Source organism: Podarcis vaucheri, assembly GCF_965113315.1.
Source record: "Podarcis vaucheri genome assembly, chromosome: 3".
Taxonomy (NCBI): Eukaryota; Metazoa; Chordata; class Lepidosauria; order Squamata; family Lacertidae; genus Podarcis; species Podarcis vaucheri.
Genome location: NC_138761.1, coordinates 29,214,401 through 29,236,050, shown reverse-complemented (window position 1 = coordinate 29,236,050; position 21,650 = coordinate 29,214,401). Strand labels below are relative to the sequence as shown.

The 21,650-nt window shown below is 41.0% G+C and overlaps 1 protein-coding gene across 7 annotated transcripts in view; it reads left to right on the top strand.

Annotated features, from left to right (window-relative positions):
- USH2A (usherin) overlaps positions 1-21,650 on the top strand; it is a 432,976-nt gene that overhangs the window by 141,768 nt on the left and 269,558 nt on the right. For all 7 annotated transcript variants that reach the window (XR_014218160.1, XM_082217159.1, XM_082217162.1 and 4 more), the window contains 8 exons: positions 1,624-1,750; positions 4,611-4,712; positions 4,958-5,146; positions 6,228-6,358; positions 12,118-12,391; positions 14,414-14,617; positions 14,779-14,859; positions 18,733-18,918. Coding sequence is in view for 6 of the 7 variants with exons in the window: in XM_082217159.1 (XP_082073285.1) it covers positions 1,624-1,750; positions 4,611-4,712; positions 4,958-5,146; positions 6,228-6,358; positions 12,118-12,391; positions 14,414-14,617; positions 14,779-14,859; positions 18,733-18,918 (1,294 nt within the window). In the remaining variant the exon portion in view is untranslated. The remainder of the gene's footprint in view (positions 1-1,623; positions 1,751-4,610; positions 4,713-4,957; positions 5,147-6,227; positions 6,359-12,117; positions 12,392-14,413; positions 14,618-14,778; positions 14,860-18,732; positions 18,919-21,650) is intronic.

The following is a 21,650-nucleotide window of genomic DNA, read 5'->3' as shown; positions in this document are numbered from 1 at the left end:
AATAACCCATAAAGTAAAATGCTGTATTTAATATTACAAAAGGTACTTTTGAATTGCTACCCCTCTTGTGGTGTGCGAAGGATTTTTTTAACATGTTCCAGTATATAAACACTGGGTTTGTGTATATATGTTGGTTTATTTATTTAGTAGATTTATATCCCACTTTTTTTACTAGGGTCCTCAAAGTGGCTAATAATATTTATAAAATGCAATAGATATGTCAAGAAACGCAGGCACACAAATGTTCTAGTTTTAGGGTGGGATTCATCTAATGAGTCCCATCAACAGGAGCCCTATACAGAGACTTCTGCTTGTGCAATGGGGTTTCTGCCCTCCTACCATTGCGCAAGCAAACACACGCAGACACACACACACACACACACACAAAACTGGCTCAGGGAGGGGCCAGGAGAACAGCATGAGGTGGAGGAATGTAGGATAGTTCCATCTAGGAAGCTAACATGCTTCTGCTGGTGGAATGATCAGAAGAGGTACAATGTTTAATTCCTCCCTGAGTATATTAGACAAGATATTTGGGTCTGTTTTGTTTTTGTATGTAAGTGTGTGGTTTGCGTTATATTTCAAAGGGAACTAAAAATACGTGAGTAATGGTATCTAGGTTTCTATCTGAGCTTGGGAGTCTTTGGATTCATGTGCAGTTGCCCCATGTGGTGAGTATTTCTGCAGCAGCTGCCTGTTTGGTGTATTTCTTCCATTGTCTAGTCCTGGACAGGAAGGACTATAAACAGGTAATAATTAAGTGGCATATGAATGTTTCAAATAAGTAAAAATAGCCCTGCTGGTTCAGAGCAAAGGCCCATCTAGTTCAGTATCTGGTTACCATGGTGGCCAACCAGATATCATACTCATAGAGTTGGAAGGGACCATGAGGATCATCTAGTCCAATCCCCTGCAATGCTGGAATATATAGGTGTCCCTTATGGAAATCAAACCTGCAACCTTGGCATTATCAGCAGTATGCTCTAACCAACTGAGCTATCCATTTGTTGCCTAATATCCACGGGACGGGAAGCCGGGAAGCAGGACTTGAGTACAATAACATTCTCCCCACTTGTGTTTGCCAGCAATTGGCATTAAGAGGCATACTGCCTCTAGTAGTAGAGGTGGAATATAGCCACCATGGCTGGTAGCAATCTGTAGCCCTAGAAGACAACTGCACATGTCCAAGCCCTGACACTCGTCCTCACCACTGGGATTCCTGGTACAAGGATAAACCCAGTAATAGCCAGACTGTGGGAGGATGGCCACTATGAATGATAGGACTTACTTTCTACCCTGGTCGCTGCTGGTTAATTTTTGTTTGGAACCATTTTCAGTCAGCTCAGTGAGAACTGACCCTTGCATTGCACTAACATTATTGGATGAAGATGTAATGAGGTTGTGTGTAATGATAATTTACCACTGAATTGTGTGCAAAGTTGAAAAGTTTAATTGTGAATGGTTCTACCATTTCAGCATGGGGGAGGGAATCCTTTAAATACTGTAGGATATTCTAATTTCACTTTGAAACAAAGTTGCCTCTGTATCTCAAGGCTGATATAATAATGACTTGCAGACCTATCTCGGCACATTTTTATTAATTGTTTAAATATCTTTTAAAAGGGATCTGCTGTTGCACTAACTCCTGATAATGATGGTGGAAGACAATATAATGATAACAGTTGGCACCATATAATTGCTGTAAGGAATCAGGCTATGGGAACAATCACTGTGGATGGGCAGTTCACAGGTAATTCTCTCAACTCAGAGCATTATTATTAATTTTCTCAAGTGATTGTCACATTATTGTTTTTTCTAAAGGTTTCTTCATATTTTTCTTTCATTTTCACTTATCTTTGTTTAATATCTGGACACTTTATCACTGGAAGGATGCAGTAATAAAATACAAGATGATGCTTCTGAAAATTACACACAGGTTTATCTTTAACTTGGTAATTTTCAGTTTAGACCTCTGGGCCTCTCTCAGCCCTTTCCAAATGAACAACTTGGTACTTTTGTGTTGGTAATTTACTCTAACAGGGGGGTGGCCAAATGTTTCAGGCTTGTGGCCAAACTTGCAAACTAGAGAAACTTGTGGGCGCCCCTCCAACACACACCATAAGCAATATCACACCAGAGCCTGTTCTACTGGTTGTAATAGAATAGTTTTTTCCATGCTTAATTTCAGCAAATAGAGGGATGTGGGAGGGAACCATGAAGGCCACAGGGAATCTTGCAGGGATATGCATGCCCATGGACACTATCCTAGTGACTCCAGAAGATAGCCATTGATTCATTGGGCTTAATAAAATAAATTAAACCCAGTGTTCTAGAGCTCAGATGTGTAAACTTCTCTGACCAGGTTACTCGGGTACTGATCATCAGGGAAATGATAGCCCGGATTATCTGTTTGGATGTGTTTTGCACCTTCCTTCTCCTTGTAGTTCAGTGTGGCATGACAGCTAAGCCAAAGTTTAGCTTAATATCTCATCTGAAGCTGGGATCATGGTCCAGCTCTCTCCTCCTTAACCACATCCTGTAACCAAGATCAAACTTTGGCTTCAGATCTTAGTTAAGGAGGAAAGAGTTTCACCACAATCTCATGTTCAGATGACATGTTTAGCCAGTGGCGTAGCGTGGGTTGTCAGCACCCAGGGCAAGGCAAGTAATTTGCGCCCCCTAACCCGTGGATTTTAGCACCCGAGTGCGAGCGCGCGCCCCCCCCCCCATGTTGCACCCGGTGCGGCCGGCACCCTTGGCACCCCCCACGCTACGCCACTGTTCCAACGTTCAGCTTCACTGGATGCCCACGAGTTATATTGTACAGAGAGAGGGATAAAAACTTTCCTCTCTGTCCACTCTCTCCTTGCCATGCCTTAGTTTTGAAGGCTTCTCTCCTGTCGCCTCTTGCTTGCCTTTTCTCTAAACTAAAAACAAACCCAATGCTGCCGCCTTTCCTCAGGGCACCGGCTCCATCCCCTTGCTTAGATTCCCTCTACCAAAGCTGAAAGCAGCCTGAAGTTCCTCCTGATCGTGAATGGGAAACAGCTGGCGAAGCCGACGGCCTGCCAGGGAAGGGATCTCTTCCTAACCTGCTCCACGGAGCCCGTTCCTTGCAAGCGCTCCGTGTCCCTCGGATGGCGAGCGCCTTTGGAAACGCGGAGCAGGCGCTTGCCGGCGAGCAGCCCCCCCGCCCCTTCCCAAGCTAATCCTTTTAAAACCGAAAGCCCCTTAACCCGCTGGCGAGAGGCTTAGCCGGGCCTCGCCCGCCCACCGGCTTCCTCTCGGAGGTTTTTGGGGAGCGCAGGGCGCGGCGAGGCCCGGCGGCGCGTCGGGGTGCGGAGGCTGCCCATGCTGGCCAGGCGTCGGTGGCGGCGTCGGCGCTGCTGCAGCGGCTGCTCCTCCTGCGAGCAGTGAGTGGAGCACAGCCGCAGCAGCGGCGGGAGGCGCGCGCGCACTAGGGCACAAGGCTGGCGGTGGCTGCGGGGAGCCTGGCGGAGGAAGGAACTTGTCCCTTCCCTCTGAACTCGCGCCCCCCCAGATGTTGCGCCCGGTGCGGCCGGCACCCTTGGCACCCCCCACGCTACGCCACTGTGTTTAGCCAAATCTTGGCTTAGCTGCTGCGTTGTGTTGAGCTAAAAGGAGCAGGGAGGAGCAAAGTGCCTGCAGCCTCCTCTTTACAAGCAGTGAAAGATACAGGTGTTACAATAATTACAGCTTAACCAGGAAACATATAAAAAGGATTGCTTCTGTTACCAAAAAGAAAATAAAGTAGGTGCCAGTGAGAGATTTCCATAGCCCTTTTCCCACTCAGCTTCTTCCTTGCTTTAGAAGCCAGGGATGTATGGAGGACTGCATCCAGATGCTGATATTATTGTTCAGGCAGGATAGTGTGCCTGATCTTAAGGCATGTTGGGCTTTGACTGATATGAATAAAAACTGTGCTTTTCCTTTCTATGTCCTTTCCCTCACCCCATGATGATGTTAGGATACAAATGGCAGAATTATAGGATGTAGTGTAGCTCTGATTCATTCCTCCTGCCCTGGATCTCCCACCTACTCCTGGTTCTCTTTGGTCATGGCATCGATACAAGCGGGCTTGCTGGTGAAACATGTAGATACTCCCTGTTGTTCTGACACGCCATTTTCTGATACCAAGTTGCCTAATTTCATCGTGTTAACTATTATGGCTGTATATCTATAAATGAGATAAATTACATTGTCAGGCATAAGAGATAGGGCCTTTTCAGTTTTGTCCCCACTGTTGTGGATCTGAATTACGTATATATGGTTTCTAAAGTGCAGGCCTTCAAATGTGCTTTGACAACTCATCTATTTAAATCTGCTTTTCTTCAACCGTGTTTGCTGCTGATTCTTGAGACTCAAAAGTTCCTTGCAGTACTGGTTTTTTATGGTCTTTGATGCTTCAAATGCATCTTTGTGTTGTTCATCTAATCTCAGCACACCACGTTGTTAGGACTTTGTCTTGAAATGTGGCCAATAAATACTTTAAATAAACAAAGGTTGTTCTCTACTTTTTCCACGGTGGTGAATTTTGACCTGATATCGTCTAGTTCTCACTAGAATAAAATTTCTTTGGTTGTTTTTAGGTTCCTCATCAGCTGTCAGTGGTAGTACCATTATTGGAGAAAACACAGGAGTTTTTGTTGGAGGACTTCCACAGGGTTTTACAATCCTAAGAAAAGATACAGGTAAGAAGGTGTCACATGGCTTGCATGGCAATACATTCACTTCCCAGCCTACCCTTGAGTATTCGCTTGAAGTCCTTGTCCTACTGCAGTACCAAGTATGAAGCCCCAGAGCCATTCCAAGTGAGATGAGTTGGAGAACTGATTGGACCACTTTTGATGTTATACATTAATTGTTTTTATTTCTTATTCCCAACAAATTCATTATATTTTGTGCATTTGAGCTTTTTAACATATTTTTTTGTCAGGCACCTCTAAAATAGTTACAAGAGGATTTGTGGGGTGTCTCCGAGACGTGTCCTTAAAAAAGGTGCATCACCCACATGAAATTTGGGAGCCTTTAGAATGGAAGGAAGCAGTGGAGCAAAGAAATGTTTATCACAGCTGGGAAGGGTGTCCAGCCGTTCTTGCAAATGGAGCACATTTTCTTGGGAAAGGTATAACCCCATATTAAAATTGTTTGAAATACTGCCTGTGCTTTTTTGTTGTTGTTCTGAATTTTGTGAGGTGAAAAAAATAGAAAATATTTTATTTGATCTTAATTAGAATTTTGTGTTTTTCAAATTTAAAATGCATTTATATTTTTAAACGATCAAATAGAAGCAGCACAATATAGCAAAATTTGGAGAAAACCTAGCCAGCTTTATCCCTTAAAATGGTTTTTCTGAAGAGCAATGGCTTGCAGATCTTCTGAAGAGTCAGTAGGGCTGAGCTTCTAATAGCAGGTCCCATAACATCAGAATCAAAACTGAAAGGGCCTCATTTTACTTCTTAATTACTCTTAAGTCTACTGAATATGTTATGCGCAAAGACATGGAAGCTGCTGTAATTGCACTTTCCCCCAGACCTGTCATAGTATATGGAGGGTGGATGGGACTGATGGGACATGGCCCCACCCTAGAGATGCTGGTGTGGGACCATGTGATCAGTCTCACTCACCCGTCAGACATCATGGAGTCCATACTATTGGGTTATATTCATCTTGATCACAAAACCAGACCCATGCAAGGGCATTGCGTTTCACCAGACAAGATGGCCCTTGGTCATCTCTGGCATATCACATTTGATATCCTACACAGGGCTTTGTTCTCCAACCATTGCTGCTTGCATTTTCTAGTTATTTTAATGTTATTGTTAGTGAAATTGAGTTTAATGAGAAAGTCATCACAGGCCAATGACCTGTTTAAGATACAGTGGCTTTGATGCACACACACACACACAGTGTTGTACAAAGGCAAATCTGCCTGCCTGAAATTTCTCTCTCATTTCAGTATGTAGTTCCAAATGTAGTTGAAATGAAGGGGGAAGCCTACATGAGTATGGCTAACTTACTGCTAAGTTATGACTTCAGTATTCATTTCATTCATCTCAAAAACAAGCCCTCTATTTATTGGGCTAATATTATACACAATTCCTTGAACTGAATTTGACTGAATTTCATTCTCACTTATATAATTATAGAAACTGCAGTATAACATTCTTTGCATGGTTTTCATTTCTTTTCTTCTCTTTCTTAAGGTTTCCTAGAACTTCACTCAAATGTTTTACATGCTGGTCCAGACATGGAGATCTCCTTTATTTTTAAAACGGATCAGCTGAATGGATTACTTCTGTTCATTTACAACAAAGAAGGGCCAGATTACATTGCTGTAGGTGTTGATATTTTTGTTTTCAAATAGGTTATTTAAGAATTTTTAGGTATAGATGCTGGATCTCCTTTGTGTGGCAGGATAAACTGCATGATATGAAGGAATTTACATGAGAGAATATATCAATTGCTACTTGATTTCATTATTCCCATCTGTCAATTGAAGTAACTCATTACCTTTGTCCTAATCTGGAGGACAGTGGACTAATCATAGCAGTAGCTATATGAATAGGAGTGTGCATCCATAAAGACTGTTCATTAGGTCCTCAATTTTGTTTCTTAGGTATAGTGATATTCCCATAACCTCTGTGACCTAATCTACTTTCCTGTATAGTTTTATAGCTAGAAAGAATAGTACCTTATTGATTTTTGTCTTGTGCCATTTCACTAATGTATTTCATTGCCAGGCCATCTGGTTTCTTTACCTTTATACAATCATGGGATCACAGATTATTGGAAGTTGAAGTTGTTTGAAAAGGCCATCCATTAATAGGCCATCCATTAGTATTTAACATTTCTTGACCACTAACATCATGCTTAGTGTTATAAAGAACTCAGAAATAACATGGTCCCTGCCCAGAGGGTTGCAGTACAAGTCCTAAGCACATTGGCCCTGCAAAGGACATGTGGTGCTTAAACAACTGCTAGTATAAATGAACACCCTATGGCTTATCATCCATAGGCTGGATAGCACCTGGCTTTTGTCTGGGACACCCTTTCCCATCTTTTCACCTAACAGGTGCACCTCAAAGTAGGTAAGTGCTGAGAGTATCCATCAGTTTTAGTGCATGCACAGTACATGAACACCATGGGTGATAGTCAGCTATATTCTTATACTAGTTCATTAGTGCTAGAGCAACAGGATTTCTTACTCCCCAGATCTGTTCTGGAAGTTTGAGGGAACCCCCAGAACAGATTTAGGTGGTGCGGAGAAAAAGAAGAGGGGAGGAACATTTCATTGTACAAAGAGTAAGTCTTGTGATGACAGAAAGTTCTCCGTAGTGCTATGTTGAACACAACCCCAAATGAATATCCTAAGTAATGATGAGCAGATCCCTCTCACTCCAAAGCTTTATTGTTTTCTGTGAGTTCATTCTGTCTCAAAGTCCACTTTACCAGAATTTATGACTAACTACAGCTCCCTTCAGGGATTATTGAAAACAATCAAATAATTTGAAAAGCCCAACAACACCTGAATGCAAAGTGAAACATTTGCAAGCAAATTTCAGTCAGTGTTATTGGCTTTCCAAATTTATTTCAGTGTTATTCAGCAGGGATATCAACCTGGTTTTTCCACAAATCAAGGCCACTCCATCACATAGTTCACCTGTCTTTTAGTAACTCCCCAACTCTCTTCCAAAGGCATTAAGATACCTAAACCAGTTACTTGACTGTAAAATAAAAAAGCAACATAGCTTATAGAAAAAAGCCCCCCCCCTTTTTTTTTTACTGCAAGGAATTAGTTTAGATTTCCCTGTTTGCATACATGTCAGGCGATCATTGCTACTGGCCATAGATAGTTAAATAGCTAAAGCCATGAACAACTAAATGTTTTTTCTTTGCCTTTTTTCCTGACATTGGTGAGCACCTTCCATTTCGGTGTTTCTGAGCTGCACTTTTACAATTAGCTCCTTATCACTACTGCATTAATATAGTAGTGGAGGCAGAAAGTATCTGAGCTGACATTTGAGCTGACAAATAATATTACTGTACTGTGTGCCCTACGTTTTCCTGAACTGGAAAAATTTCAGGGGCAGTACTCCATATGTTTGATTTGGCTTTAAATATACAAAACAAAACATTTATGTAGGCAGAGAGTCACATTAACAAGCCACACAAGATCCCAGGGAAAAGAGGTCTCCCACACTCTCAAGATATTTTTAACCATTCTTGGCATTCTTTCTCTTCCAAAATGGGAAACTTTTTTTTCCACACACACAGGTGCATCTTACACATGTCCCCTCCATTTAGTCGCAGGTAGGAAAGAGATAGGCTACATTATTTTGTCCAAATTCTTATGAAACAGCAACAACAGCTGCTGCAGCAGCAGCAGCAACAACAACAACAGTATCTATACCCCACACATTTGACTGGGTTGCCCCAGCCACTCTGGGCAGCTTCCAACAAAGTAAGTCTTGAGACACAATAAAACATCAAACATTAAAAACTTATTCAGGGTTGCCTTTATATGTCTTCTAAAAGTCAGATAGTTCTTTATTTCCTTGACATCTGATGGGAGGGCATTCCACAGGGTGGGCACCACTGCTGAGAAGGCCCTTCTGCCTGGTTCCTTGTAACCTCACTTCTTGCAATGAGGGAACTGCCAGAATTCCCTCGGAGCTGGATCTTAATGTCTGGAGTGAACGTTGGGGGTGGAGATGCTCCTCCAAGTTCTCTCCCTCACCAAATCCACTGATGAACCATCAACTGGCCATTCTGAACAGCTAGCCAGTAATCTACTCCTTACAAAGGATTTGTCGCTACTGTCAGAATACTTGCAATCTGTAGCACTTAAAGTATTTGGCCTACAGTGGGCGACATGGCAACCTTTCAGAAACAAGCTTCCTTTGTAAAATGCACCCCAAGGACACCCTTCTTTTGCAGAGTGCCTTCTTTTTAAACTTTCTATCTCACAGACCCTTTGCAGTGTAGACGCTGATGGCTGTAACTGGCGAGATATGCGGGATAACAGCACACAGTACATTTTCTCTTCAGGAGGTCGCCTCACAGTGCCATTTGTTGTGAATTATTATATTATTTTATTATGTGCAGCCAGTTTCTTCCCTTAACGGATCATAACAGATGGGATTATATGGTCTTTCATGAGAACTAGCACTAAAGTCTCATTGGAAAGGAGTGTGTGACAGCTCAATGACTGCTTTTGTGTAGCTCCTGTCTTTGAATTCAGAAGATGAAAGGACAAGGAGGGGGTGGAAACCAGGGACAGGACTGAGCTGGCAACTGCAAACACATGTTTGATCAGCTGGGGTCATTTTTTTTTTAAAAAAAACTAAATTATATTCTATCTGCCTATCTGGTAATATTGATACATGATACAAGATGATGATATTTATTAAACAAGTGTATCTTTAAGAAAAGAAAATGCACATCTTAAGTTGCCCTCTTTATTTCACATAATAAGATTTTGGCATGGATGCTGAAATGTCTGTTTTTCCTGTGGCCTTATTAATCCTTTTCTTTCACAAAGAACCTTATTTAAATGTCATTTTCCCCCTGAGCTGGACAATTTAGAATCTCAAAATATACTTACCGCTGCATCCCAAACAAGAGGCAGTGTTTACTATTGAAATCATGCAGGCAATTTAACTAGAAAATGAACATTTTGGTGATGCATGCTTATATTAGATAAACTGACTCATAAATATACCCTCAAATATACCCCATTATTTTTTAAAAAGAAACCATTTCTTCAGACATTTCCAAAAATATGTAATATTATTTTTGGACCAGCATGAATCATGTATATTTAAAATTCAGTACACTAAATTTAAAGTTAGCAGTTAGATTAAGCAGATCTGGGATTTCTTTCTCAATGGACTTGTCACAATATTCTTCATAATACAGTTGGCAAATACATATTTTCCCATTTTGTACAATGATTAGAAGATGCAGTCATACTTTAGGTCAGTCTTTTTTTCTCCCATCAGTTATGCAAATCTCAGTAATGAAGTCATAAGCTAGTTACACACAGATTAGAAATAAAGATCACGATCAGCTCAAGTTAATACTTTTTAAGTTCTGTTGATTTCAATGAAAGGAGAATAGCATGTGCTTAATGCTTCTATCAAAATAATTGGGATTTTAAAGTGCTTAACTCTGACTAGAGCAGTTCTTTGTTGTTGTTGTTGTTTAGTCGTTTAGTCGTGTCCGACTCTTCGTGACCCCATGGACCAGAGCACGCCAGGCACTTCTGTCCTCCACTGCCTCCCGCAGTTTGATCAAACTCATGCTAGTAGCTTCAAGAACACCATCCAACCATCTCATTCTCTGTCGTCCCCTTCTCCTTGTGCCCTCCATCTTTCCCAACATCAGGGTCTTTTCCAGGGAGTCCTCTCTTCTCATGAGGTGGCCAAAGTATTGGAGCCTCAGCTTCACGATCTGTCCTTCCAGTGAGCACTCAGGGCTGATTTCCTTCAGAATGGAGAGGTTTGATCTTCTTGCAGTCCATGGGACTCTCAAGAGTCTCCTCCAGCACCATAATTCAAAAGCATCAATTCTTCGGCGATCAGCCTTCTTTATGGTCCAGCTCTCACTTCCATACATCACTACTGGGAAAACCATGGCTTTTACTATATGGACCTTTGTTGGCAAGGTGATGTCTCTGCTTTTTAAGATGTTGTCTAGGTTTGCCATCGCCTTTCTCCCAAGGAGCAGGCGTCTTTTAATTTCGTAACTGCTGTCACCATCTGCAGTGATCATGGAGCCCAAGAAAGTAAAATCTCTCACTGCCTCCATTTCTTCCCCATCTATTTGCCAGGAGGTGATGGGCCCAGTGGCCATGATCTTCGTTTTTTTGATGTTGAGCTTCAGACCATATTTTGCGCTCTCCTCTTTCACCCTCATTAAAAGGTTCTTTAATTCCTCTTCACTTTCTGCCATCAAGGTTGTGTCATCTGCATCGGCAAGCCACTCCAGTATCCCTGCCAAGAAAACTCCATGGACAAAGAGCAGTTCTACATTCTAAAAATACTTGTTGGCATTTGTCTGTCTCTAGAGACAATGGAGTGTGCCTCTGTGGGTGAAGCCTAATCACTGTGTTAGCAGCACCGAAGTGACCTCCCCTGGGTGCAAGCCAGGGCAATGTGTATGGAAGTCCTGGGCTGCCCAGATGGCAAGACTCCCCCAGCCATGCTGATGTGGTCCAAAGGAAAGGAAAGCATTATGTTTGTCACTAGCTTGGCTGGAGGAGTTGCTGGAAAGAGGCTTATAAGGTGCCATCCAGCAGTCCCTATCTATAGGGACTCCACTACAGATAGATGTACAGTTTACTTCTTAGCCTTTTCTTTTCCTGAAGAGACCCTGCAATACTAGTGTGCACTCAAGTATGCGTTTCGCTATATCCCTTGAACAACACACATTTTTCAGATGGTGCTTTTCTTGTGTTCATTTTCCTGCACAATTAAGGCTGTGATCCTACAGACACTTACCTGAACCCAGTGGGACTTACTTCTTAGTAAACACACAATAGGTTGTGCTGCATGTTTGTCCCAATTTCCTTACCTGGAGACTGAAAAATAGTGAGATATAGGTTACCCAGGTTTGTAATTATCCAGCCGAAGCAATCTGTCTAAGGAAGTGTCATGTGATTTTAAAGCTTGCAGTTTGTTTTTTAAACATGGGCAGAGCTCTGTCAAATCCCTACTGGACTCACACTAGCAGGGTAGAAAGTGAGGAGGGGCTTCATGGTCTCTTTTTACTTTTTAAGGTGTTTTTTTTCCTTTTGGGGAAAAATCATTTCTGCTGGTTTCATTGGAGCATTAGTGGTGGTTGCAACAAGGAGACATTCATGGACAGAGCTCCTAATCTGCCAAATCACATCTCATGGACCATATGATTGCACCCTAATTGTGCTGATAAAAATTATTTATTTTGTTTTTCTTCTTGTGGGAACAGCACTGTCACTGAAATGTTAATGAATATTATTTAGCTGCTATTTACATTTGTTCCATTGCTGAAATGCATTTTTGTCTTTCTTGCTGTCATCAGTTCTTTCTTTTCTGTTTCAACTTTGAACTACAGGCAGAACTAAAAAGCGGAGTCTTGTCTTTTCTGCTAAGCAATGGCATTGTTTTGACACATGTGAATCTCTGGTTAGGCTTGTCCTATTGCGATGGAAAATGGAATAAAGTTATTCTGAAGAAAGAAGGGTTGGTAGTTTCAGCAAGTGTAAATGAATTGAAAGAACATGTGGTGGAACCTGGTTTAGATCAGCTGTTTGTAAACTCTCCAGTCTACATTGGAGGAATCCCAGATGAGGTCCAGAATGTCTTTAAAAAGCTGGGATTAGAACAAGGTATGTTCCTACAAGGGAAGGAAACATGTCTGCAAGTGGATAGCATATATTGTGGCAGCATGCTGAGCAGTTATACAGTTTGGTCAAGTAGATGGAATGCAGAAACAGCAGGTGGAGAACTTGCTCAAGGGGCTCCCCAAAGCTGGAGCCAGCTTTCAAGGAATGGAAGCAATCCCCACCATTTGTGAACTACTTCTTTTGTACAGGGGAATTCCAACTTACTTGAGGGGTTCTCTTCCTGGCTGCCGCACGTGTCAGGATGCATGCAAGTCCATTCTGCCCTGTACTGCCCCTACCCCATCCCCTTTCAGCACTGAAAATGGTGCATGTGTTAGCGGTCACTTGGGTGCTGATTGCGCACAATTAAATTTTAAAGAATTTCTCCCTTGCCTTCTCCTTTAACAAGAAACAATAGTTGCTCTTAACAAGGCTGCCGTGATATTAAAGGTACACAGTGGTATGTTAGATTAATTTCAAACATTAACCCATGGGTACATCTTGCTGTAGATGACTGAGGTCCTTGTACAGCACAGTTGGTATTTCTTGTACACTGAGCGATAGGCAGCTGTAGCAAAGCTTAGAGTCAGATTCTAGCAGCACTCTCTGTTCATCCCAGCCAGACCCCTAAGTGAGGATACACATTTTGGGGGCTTTTTGTTCGGGGCTTCCAGGGGTTGTCTAGTTAACTTTCAGAAGCCTAGGGCTATACCAGGGCTATTTGCCAAATTAACAAATTAGATTTCTAGCAATTCATATTTGGCCTTTGCTGCAGAAGCTCCTGATTAGTTCCAAAGCATGCCACCAGGAAGTAGGTAGTAACAATGCTATACTGCCAATAGCTGTGTTCGGCCGAAGGTGTGAGGGTATAAAGTATGTAAGGGGGCATACGTGGAAGGGACTTTTAAGCACACCTAGCCAAATGCACTAAGAAGCCTCTTTACAGACCTTCCAGCTCAACTTGGGAAGGTCGTGGATGGAGAAGACGTAGACACTGGAGGCAAAGGCAGGGTTTCTACCCTGAAGCCACAGAGTATACGCCCTCATGCATTTGGCAGAAGAAAGGAACAGTCTATGTTAGGGAGCGCTTCTACGCAGGGGTGGACATGGCAAATCTGAATGGTGGCTGTGTCACCTGATTGATCCATGTGTGCCTTTCAGATTTGCAGTGTGCCTATTCTTCTTTACTTAAATGCCCAAATAAACATTATGGATGTTTTTAGCACAATTTGGATTGCTTTTGTTGTAGACAAGCTGCTTTTGGGGAGATGGTAGTTTTTCAGAAGATGAACAGCTACACTTTTCTTAAGATGTGCCTTGCCCACTCTGCAACTGGAAATGTAGAGGTGGGAAAGCTGTCTGTGCTTCACCCCCATCACCATTTTCCCACTGCAAATTGTCTCATCCTGAAGTGACTTTGCTCTAATAAAAGCAATTATTAGTTAGTTACCCACATTGGCTCTGTGTGTAATTTCAGGTTGGAGTTAGGTAAATGAAAGCAAACAAATAAATACCCACCCACCTACTATTACCAAATTAGAGCGAGGCATTCCAAGTACTTTTCTATTTTTTATATTATGACTATAATAATTAGACTGTAAAGCACATGTGAATATTCATGTTGTGAAAATAGCCATTTCACACTGCTTCTGTTATTATGATAACAGCATTTAACTACAAATAGCATAAAAGTTATATATTATAGGAAGAATCTGTGATAGGTTTCCACCCAAATCAATATTTTGCACCTGTTGATGTATGCTGACAAGTGGCAAAATTAAGGTTTTTCCATGTCGGCTGAAATGTTGGATAATCGGTGTACATTTCAGTGCAGTAGAAATTCAGGAATGATAGCTCTGTATCAGCTTAAATATTTTTTTAATCATTTCTCAAACATAATTTGAAGTTTAACGTTTACATCTAGCTCTCCTTATCGCTGAAATGTAGCACTGCAAGAAGCAAAACATGATTCTTAATTAACAACTGAAGCCCTTTATGTGATACTAATCCCTTACTATTTGCTAGGTTTTGGTGGCTGCATGAAGGATGTTAAATTTACACGAGGTGCTGTCGTTAACTTGGCATCTGTGTCCAGCAGTGCTGTCAGAGTCAATCTGGACGGATGCCTATCAACTGACAGTGCTGTTAACTGCAGGGGGAATGACTCCATCCTAGTGTACCGAGGAAAAGAAAGGAGTGTTTATGAGAGTGGTCTACAGCCATTTACAGGTACCACATGGGCCCTCTTCCTTATATGAAAAGCTGTGTGGCTTTAGTTCATTTTCATTTTAGTTCATTTTCTACTGTTCTGTTCTCACATTTACCTTTACCTTTATCTTTTATTCTCACATTTATACACACCCTCTCTTTCTCTCTCTCTCTCTTGCAAGAATATTTGTACCGGACAATTGCTTCTAATGAAGGAGGAACTGTATCTAGTGCCTGGGATCGTGGTCGCACAAGAGAATCGGGTAACTAACATTTCTGCATTTTGTTCTTGTATCCAGTCTGGCTTGGTAGCAATGGCAATGTTTAGTGTGGAAAAAGAGAAGACACACCAAAACTACACACTGAAATCAAGGAGGCTTTTGGCCCAGTTCTTACTGTTGTTATTTGGAACTTGAAATACCATGGTTACGATTCAATGTAGGATTATGACAATTGTTTTTAGTGGGCTTCAGCACATATAAAACAGAGTTATATTCTGCTCCATATATTTCATATATTTCTTGATTTTCATATATTTTAAAGAAACATCTTAAGTATGTGTTGACTTGCCAGATGATAATTTTGTTTTTGTGGGCACTTGTCCAATTTCTTTTCTGAGCAGAAACTTTTGGGGAGTGGGGTATACATACACATATACACCAATCCCTATAGATAAAACATCAGTTTTAGTGGTGTAGCCCAATTTCATAGGTTCAAGGCCACACATGATCCATACAAATGTTAGAAATTTGACAAATACATATGTCTGGCAAGTACATTTACTGATAGAGCTGAGTAAAAAGATAAACATTGGGGTGGAAAGTCAGGCTCCCTCTGAATTGTTGGGAAATTTCAGCACCACCCTGAGAATATTTGGTGGTACTGAATATATCAGAACAAATAGGGTTAAAACTTTAGGACACCTTAGTGTCATGGTTTCCAATGTGGGTCACATGCCCCACAGGGGGGCAATTTGATTCTTAAGGGGGCAATTTGAGAATAATAATAATAATAATAATAATAATAATAATAATAATAAATTTTATTTATATCCCGCCCTCCCCAGCCAAAGCTGGGCTCAGGGCGGCTAACAACAATCAAAATAGTTCAACATTCTAAAACATTCATTATAAAATTAATTAAATAAAATTAAAATAAAATTAATGGCAACCATCAAGCAAAAGTTTGTGCAGATTGCCAGAGGAGGGGGTCAGGCTGCGCCCTGACAAAAGGCCTGGTGGAACAGCTCTGTCTTGCAGGCCCTGCGGAAGGATGTCAGGTCCTGCAGGGCCCTAGACTCTTGTGACAGAGCGTGAGTTATTAATAGTGAATGGCCTTTTAGGCTTCCTCCACATGAATAGGAGTTCACTTTTTAAATAATAAAAATTATATGTCATGGGGGTGATCAGGATTTTAGAGATACTTAGGTGGGGTATGGCCCAAAAAAGGTTGGGAGCCACTGCCATAGTGGATTCAGCTTTATTATTTCTGGAACTTATTTTAATATTTATTTATAAGAGTGATTCTTCACCACCAATTCATTGCAAAAATTCAGGGTGGTGTACAATAAAAAGTTCAAACATCACAAAATTATTAAATCATAAAACACGGAACAAATTAACAATCTTGAATCAAATTAATTCTCTTCAAAACAGTTGTTGATAATGTTTTAAGCAGGCAATGAAATATAATTGTGAGTGCCACTCTGATTTCAGTGCCGGGGTAGGGGGAATGTGTTCCAAAGTACTGGTGTCACTAGGCTAAAAGCCTTAGTTGGCATAATATATATGATATATATATATTTGATAACTATGAGACCATCAGGTTACCATTCTGTAGATGACCCAGTATAAGGGACAAGAGGTATAAGGTACAAGGTGGCCCTTCAGGTAACCTGATCCTAAGCTATTGTTGAAAGAGGCAATGGGCTTGGCTTCTAGTCCTTCCAGTTCTCCTCTGAGCCCTTCCTTCACCCACAATATGAACTAACAAGATTTTTTTCATTCAGTATTAATGGATACAAAATGTTTCAGAAGAGAATTTTCTCCCTTTCCTGTTGGGAAGGGGCCATTCCCTTCCACCCTGCCCTTGCAGTGCAGGCTTAAGCCAGGCTTTGAGAAGGAGCCACAAGGTTCTAGCAGGGTCCTAGAGGCCTCTTAACACCTTCCCAAACTCCAATAAGTGCTTGCTCAGCATTCGGAAGGAGGCAGAAGAACTCTAGGACTTTGTCAGAGTCCTCATACATCTTCCTGAAGCCGGGCAAGCACTTACTGGACTTTGAGAAGACACGCTCCTCAAATGCACACCCAGTGCGACCACATCACCCTAAATCTGCCTCTACCTCACCCCCACCCTGCTTGAATTTGGTGGTGAAAGTGATAATAGGTAGAGATTTTGGGAAGACTTTTTTTTTCTCCAACCTTGTGGCTTCAAGCTGAAAATATAAAGATGATTTACTTTTTGGGACAGCCATTTTGCAGTGTCTTTGAACCAAAACTTTCCTTTTATTGGATGAACTGTTGCACTACAGTCAGTTTTGTTTGGACTGAATTGATTTCTTCAATTATTGTCATAAAATGCTGAAACAACTCTGGTATATGACCTCCGCAATCACCAGTCTCTTTGCAAATTAGTAGTATAATGTTCCTGTGTCACAAAAGCTGCTTTCCAACGCTTTTTACCAAAGCAGAGTTTTGACTTGCAAATGTGCTGCTTATACAGCTTAATGCCACCATGTGGTCGACCATCCCAAAGCGAGCAACTGCAGCCATATTTTTGCCCTAATTGTCTGACCAGAGTAACTCAGACCATAAATTTATATTTACAATCTGACCACAGCACAGAACAGCTACATGTTCCCAAGGGCTGGAAAATAATTGCACTATTTAATTATTTTTGAGTCAGTTTTGTTGTGTCCCCTATGAGAAGACCATCTGCTATACAGTACCTTACCTTGCCCTGTGATACATTTCAGAACTAATAAAATCAATATATTAATGTAGTATTGTCAGCAACCTGAAGATTTGCATGTGGATCATTGCTCCTTTTAGGAGGAAACATATGCAAACACTTTGAAATTTAGCATATTGATGCCCCTTACACAGGCTACCCTCCTACCAGATTATTTTTTAAATGAGTCTTAAGGTATCAGGGCATAAAAGAGGGGCACTTGATGCTGAGGGGCTACAGCAGTCCTAATCACCAGGACTCTAGAGTACACATGCATTTATAGCAAAACTATCATCCATCATCCTGCCATAGAGTTCCTTGGGCCTTTCCTTGGCATCCATTGTGCAGTCATCTGTGATGAAGTTGTTTCTGGCCAGATCTTTACTTGATATAGCAACATCTAATAAATAGTTAAAAGTTATTGGAAATAATATTTTTTTAAAAAAACCCATAAGAATTGCAAGACTTACATGAGCTGTGCTTTGAAAGTTATTTTAATTATCTTCATTTATAAAGAAACAAAACAAAAAAGCAGCAACATGTACTTTGTTATTTGAACTGACCCAAAGCAAAGGCATATTCTTGCAAAATCTCAAGCTTTGTTTCCTTCTTAATGATAACTTTAGTCCCTGCAACCCACCATCTGCTGACATTAATGGACACATATCCATTTATAATACAGAATTTGATTGATTGCATGCAATATCTCTAGGTTTTGTAATTTGGGAACCTGAAAATATGAAACTCCAGTTGTTTAGAAAAAGACATCATTTTAGCAAAAATTTTACTTCTCAGCAATGAAATTTCAAATGCTCGTGTATAATAACAGTCTAATTATCTGGTCTTACTTGGATACATCATTATATTGTTTAAACTTCTACAGCCCACCCCCTTCTGTTGTGAGTGACGTTTCAAACAGGTATGATACATTAAATGTTTTTTGAAAACCTGAACTAGACAAAGAAGAATGTTATGTAGATGGAGTTCTGATGGTTTTGAAATATAGCTAAAAGTGAATGGCTCAAGATGTGCAGTCATATTAAATCAATGCTGGAAAGTTACAACTCTAATAAATTGTATTTATGCTAATGGCGAATCTGATTTACTGCAACTATTAAAAGTGAAGAATGGGGCAACAGTCTTCTTAGGACTGCTGTTTTCTCTGTTCCTCTTTTATCCTTCCACAGTCCCGCAAAACGTGCCAACACCCTCACGAGCTCACAGCATAAATGGTTACAGCGCTGAGGTTACATGGGACGAACCAGCTGGGGTCAAAGGTGTAATTGAGAAGTACATTCTAAAGGCGTCCAGCAAAGATGATCCCAGCATACCTACTGTCAGAACGGAGATCTTTAATGCTAGTGCATTCACAGGTACATGCCAATAAATATGTCTGTAAAGCAGTATTTTCAATCTGCTGGTAGTGGTGAGATGAGCAACTGTGTTCAGACCCTGCAAAATAATTTGGTGTTTTCATGAGTATGAGAAAGAGAACAAGTCTCTAGGTGGAGTGAAGCAAAGCCAAAGGGAGGACAACGTGAAGGCAAATACACAGAGAGGAACAACCCATATCTTTATTGCCCAGACAGGGGAGGAAGCCTGACCTGGAAGCCTTTATATGGTCACTGAGTAAAAGATCGCTGCTTTGGCTTATTGGATCATGTTGTTTAGGCAATATTCCACAAATTTCCTTCTGTTTTCAAGCCAATGCCCCTTAGGAATAACAGGATTGGGAATTGCTTTGGTGTTAGAGAATGTCTTCTCTTTTGTCTGGAGTATCCTTTTCAGCTTTCATGTTTGAGAAGCAGGAAGATGTCAGGAGGGAAGGGATATCCAAAGAAAGCGGGGAGGGCACAGGGCTTTAAGGAAAATAGGCGGAAATATTTAAAAAGGATTCTAGTAAGCAAAAGAAGGCAAACACATACATGTTTGGGCCACCTGCTTGTTCCCTGCCCCCCCCCTCATGGCCACATACACGTAAACAATGCTTCTACTGTAAAATATTTCTCTCTGGCATATACAGTGGTACCTCAGGTTACAAACACTTTGGGTTACAAACGCTTCGGGTTACAAACTCCGCTAACCCGGAAGTAGTACCTCGGGTTGCGAACTTTGACCCAGGATGAGAACAGAAATCGCATGCCGGTGGTGCAGCAGCAGTGGGAGTCCCCATTAGCGAAAGCGCACCTCAGGTTAAGAACAGTTTCGGGTTAAGTACGGACCTCTGGACGAATTAAGTTCGTAACCCGAGTTCGTACCACTGTACTGCAAATGACACCACAGGAAGAAGTGATGGCTCTGATTGGCTTGTGAATGCAGGAAGAATGCATGGTTCTGATTGGCTTAGGCTGGCTTGATTGACAGGGAGGGATTCAGTGCCCAATCCCCCCCCCCTTATAAACCTTTGTTTGTTTTTCTCTCTGTGGCTTCTTACACAGAAAAAAGGGAAGGGGAATGAGCAAAAGAGTGTACCACCCTACCTGAACCATTTCTTTTGGTGGGAGATGGTGGCTATTGGTGGGGCCTGCTGATAGTGATTATTTTGATTGGCTAAGAAGTCCTGTGCTTTAATTTTTGTGTATTTTGTCTTGTGCTTTGGCTATGTTTGAAAGGGGTTAGGGGCTATATATGTATATAGCTTTCAACTTTCCAGAAGCCCCTTGCTGGCAAATGAGTAGTTTAAAATAACTGTGGCAATATCATTTTATTTCTCCATTACTAATAAAAACATCTTACTGGTTTTGGTATCATGCAGTAATCAAATCTAAAAGTCAGCAAGCTAACTTTTGAGAGCACTGTGGTCAAGCAGATGTATTTCAAGGACTTTTCAGTTCAGCCATGTGCTTATACCTGTTTAGTTGATGTTTGCTTAAATTCACATGAAAAGATTCTGTCAGCACAAATATTTGGGGAATGACAGTTCTCCTTATTGATATCCACAAGATAATCCTGAACAAACAGCAGCATTTTCTACTTATTGCTCAGTTTATGTCATTGATTCTGTTCTTGATTTAAAAGGTATCAGTCATCAAGCGAACAGAAAAAGAAGTTTTGAATTTAGGTGACATTAAAATCAGGATCTCATCGTTGCCTCGGGTCCAAAAGGTTATTTTTCAGTATGTTCAGTATAAATTTTTTTAAAAATTCTTTTTAATAATAAACCCATACATATTACAAAATATTTTTGAACCTCATCTCAGTCTGAGCCCAGGGTTGATATGGAACATGAAAAAAAAAAGATTAATAATAACCAAAAGCTGCCTTACATAGTTCTTTGGAGTTCAATTTACCCATACCCAGTCTGGGAAGAATTCCCAAAGTTGTGAAGTTATTTTGGAAGGTTAAATGTTTTAAGTAAATATTTAATATATGCAAAATATTTAATTAGAAATATGCAGACTCTATCTCCGTAAATAAAATACCACTATGTAAAACTGCTTGCAGCTGAAAAGGGAAGCCTTTTGATAACTGAGTTTTGAAAGTATTTTGAGTAACATAGTCCATTGCTGAGCAAATATAATATACATGAGGGGCAGTCATATGTGTGAAATAACTTTCTGGGGGGGGGGATTATTTAGAGAAAGAGAGAAGGAAAAACGTTCAACATGTAGGGTGCTTTCAGACAAGTGACAACTTTGCATGTGACAATTGATGTGGTAATGCTTAGTTACTGATGAACAAACCCAAGAAAAGGATCCATCAGTGGGGAACAGGGGCAAGGTTTCATGCCTATTTATGAGAATTGATGACATTGGTAGTCTTTAATGTGAATGCAAGGTGTGTGTGAAGTGACAGCTGTGTCCATAAATGTAATTTGGGCCTTCTTGATTGCAACACCCAAATTGTGAAACTTCTTTCCTAAGAAAGGTTCACTTTTGACTTGTGCAGTTAAGATCTTCTTATTCTTCCAGATGTTCCACTTGTTATAATTCCTACCTCCTTGAGTTAATGCTCACTAGTTTTGTAATGTTGTAATATTGTAAACTACCCTGGGTCCCTTTTGCAAACTGAAAGGCAGTAAATAAATTAGGTTAAAAATAAAGTTCAGTCAGGGCCAGCCCACCCATTCGGCAAGATGAGGTGATGGCCTCAGGTTGCAGGATCT